The 1,769-nt window shown below is 36.9% G+C and overlaps 1 protein-coding gene across 1 annotated transcript; it reads left to right on the top strand.

Moving 5' to 3' along the window:
* The first annotated feature begins 6 nt into the window (after positions 1-6).
* On the top strand, positions 7-1,295 carry LOC117125572 (coatomer subunit delta-like). The gene is made up of 2 exons (XM_033272100.1): positions 7-180; positions 1,067-1,295. The coding sequence occupies exons 1-2, from the start codon at positions 22-24 to the stop codon at positions 1,268-1,270; spliced, it is 363 nt and encodes a 120-aa protein (XP_033127991.1). The 5' UTR covers positions 7-21; the 3' UTR covers positions 1,271-1,295.
* The last annotated feature ends 474 nt before the right edge of the window (positions 1,296-1,769 follow it).

The following is a 1,769-nucleotide window of genomic DNA, read 5'->3' as shown; positions in this document are numbered from 1 at the left end:
ATTCCAGAATATTGTAAAGCAATGGAAGAGTGTGAGATTCTGGATCATGCCTTTGAGCTAATTTCTGCATTTGATGAAATTGTTGCCTTGGGATATCGTGAAAGTGTCAACTTAGCACAGATTCGTACGTTCACTGAAATGGATTCCCATGAAGAGAAAGTTTTCAATGCTGTCAGGAGGGTAAACACATATTCACTTTCCACACCATCAACTGAATTAATATTTTGTTAATTGTTAATTCGACTGCCATGTATTTAAGTGTGGTTGTAGGCCTGCACATAGGCCTCCTACGTAAGGTAGCAGTCTGCATTTCTTATCTCAGCACAGTATCAGTGAGGATTCCAGACAACTCGCCCCCTAGCAAACTCCTCCTTGCAATCTTGCCCGTACAAACTTGCCCATTGACAAACTCGCCAAACACGCCCCCTGACTACATACACAGTCGCCCCTACAAACTCGCTCCCTAGATGATGATGATTATTATATAATTTACCGACAAGCAATGTAAAGAACCTGTTTTTTCCACATCACAATTTCCTATAGTTCTGCAGAACTAGAGTAATTTGTATGTATTTGTGTTGTCTTTTATATTCTTTCATTAAACTATAATTACTGCAGCTTGAAAAAGAAAATGTCGGCAGTTTATTGCATCTTATGTGAATAAATTTTATGTTCATTATATAATAATTTACCGATGGCAACAGAAACAATATATAAAACCTGTTTTGTTTATCATTATCTATGTTTCTACATGGTACTAAAAAGTAATTTGTTGTGGGTGGGGGTGGGGGGAGAGGAGGCTAATCTGTTAGTGGGTGAGCTTGTTAAGGAAAGAGTTTGTTAGTGGGCGAGTTTGTAGGGGCAACTGTGTGAAAAATTGGGTGGGGGGAGAGAATTTGTAACCTGGTGAGTTTCTAAACGGGCAAGTTTGTTATGGGCCAAGTTTTGCAGGGGACGAGATTGCAAGTTGCGAATTTGCTAGAGGGGAGTTGTCTTCATACTTTTTAAAATAATATTTAAATACATATTATCAAGAGATATTAACTTTATTAATAATTAATTTTAGACCCAAGAAGATGAAGCAATCAAAGCAATGAAGAAAAAGGCACAAGAGCTGCAAATGCAGCGCAAAGCAGCACAGAAGTCTGGGGGCCGCTCAACAGCAGGTTATGGTGGAATAGGTAGCAGCAGCTTTAAAAGTTCAGATTATTCACAAGTGGTAGAAGAAACTTTATCACGACAAGAAACTAAAAAATCTCAATCCAGGTAAATGCCTTTTTTTATGAATATGTTATCAGTAAAAGCTAATAAATTACATCATCTGGCTTCTAAAAAAAGTGGCCAATCAAATTGATTTTTCTAACATCACTCATCTGTTTAGACATGTGATGCATTCGGCGATGTTTTATATATAATAAATAATACCAAGAGAAGTACTTTGGTGGGCATCAAATTCGGTCGGAAGACCAAAGTGAAGTTTTGATTTAACACCAAGAGGCATACCCAAACTTTGAAGAACTGTTTTCACACCACTTTATTCACAGTTTTTTACTGTTTACATAGAATCGGTGTCAAGTCATAAAAAAACTAATTTTTCTTGCCAATGTGGCTCGGCAGGCCGCACATTATAGGGTTTTCATTTGCACTTTGCTCGTCTGTGAAGTACAGTCACAACTCCTAGCTATGATTCACCAATTTCTAGGAATGACATCATCATTACGAACAATCTTTTTTTAACTACAAAAACAATTTTATTTAAATCTTTAAAA

Source organism: Anneissia japonica, unplaced genomic scaffold, assembly GCF_011630105.1.
Source record: "Anneissia japonica isolate Jap-2015-1 unplaced genomic scaffold, ASM1163010v1 scaffold130364_len1769_cov304, whole genome shotgun sequence".
NCBI classification, from domain to species: Eukaryota; Metazoa; Echinodermata; class Crinoidea; order Comatulida; family Comatulidae; genus Anneissia; species Anneissia japonica.
The sequence above is the reverse complement of the archived record's forward strand: the minus strand, read 5'-3'. Positions and strand labels throughout refer to the sequence as shown.

Bases quoted from the DNA above. Each gene is read 5' to 3' on its own strand.
- LOC117125572 (XM_033272100.1), top strand. From the start codon at position 22: ATGGAAGAGTGTGAGATTCTGGATCATGCCTTTGAGCTAATTTCTGCA. The intron at 181-1,066 runs GTAAACACATAT...AATTAATTTTAG, and splicing joins TTTTCAATGCTGTCAGGAGG to ACCCAAGAAGATGAAGCAAT.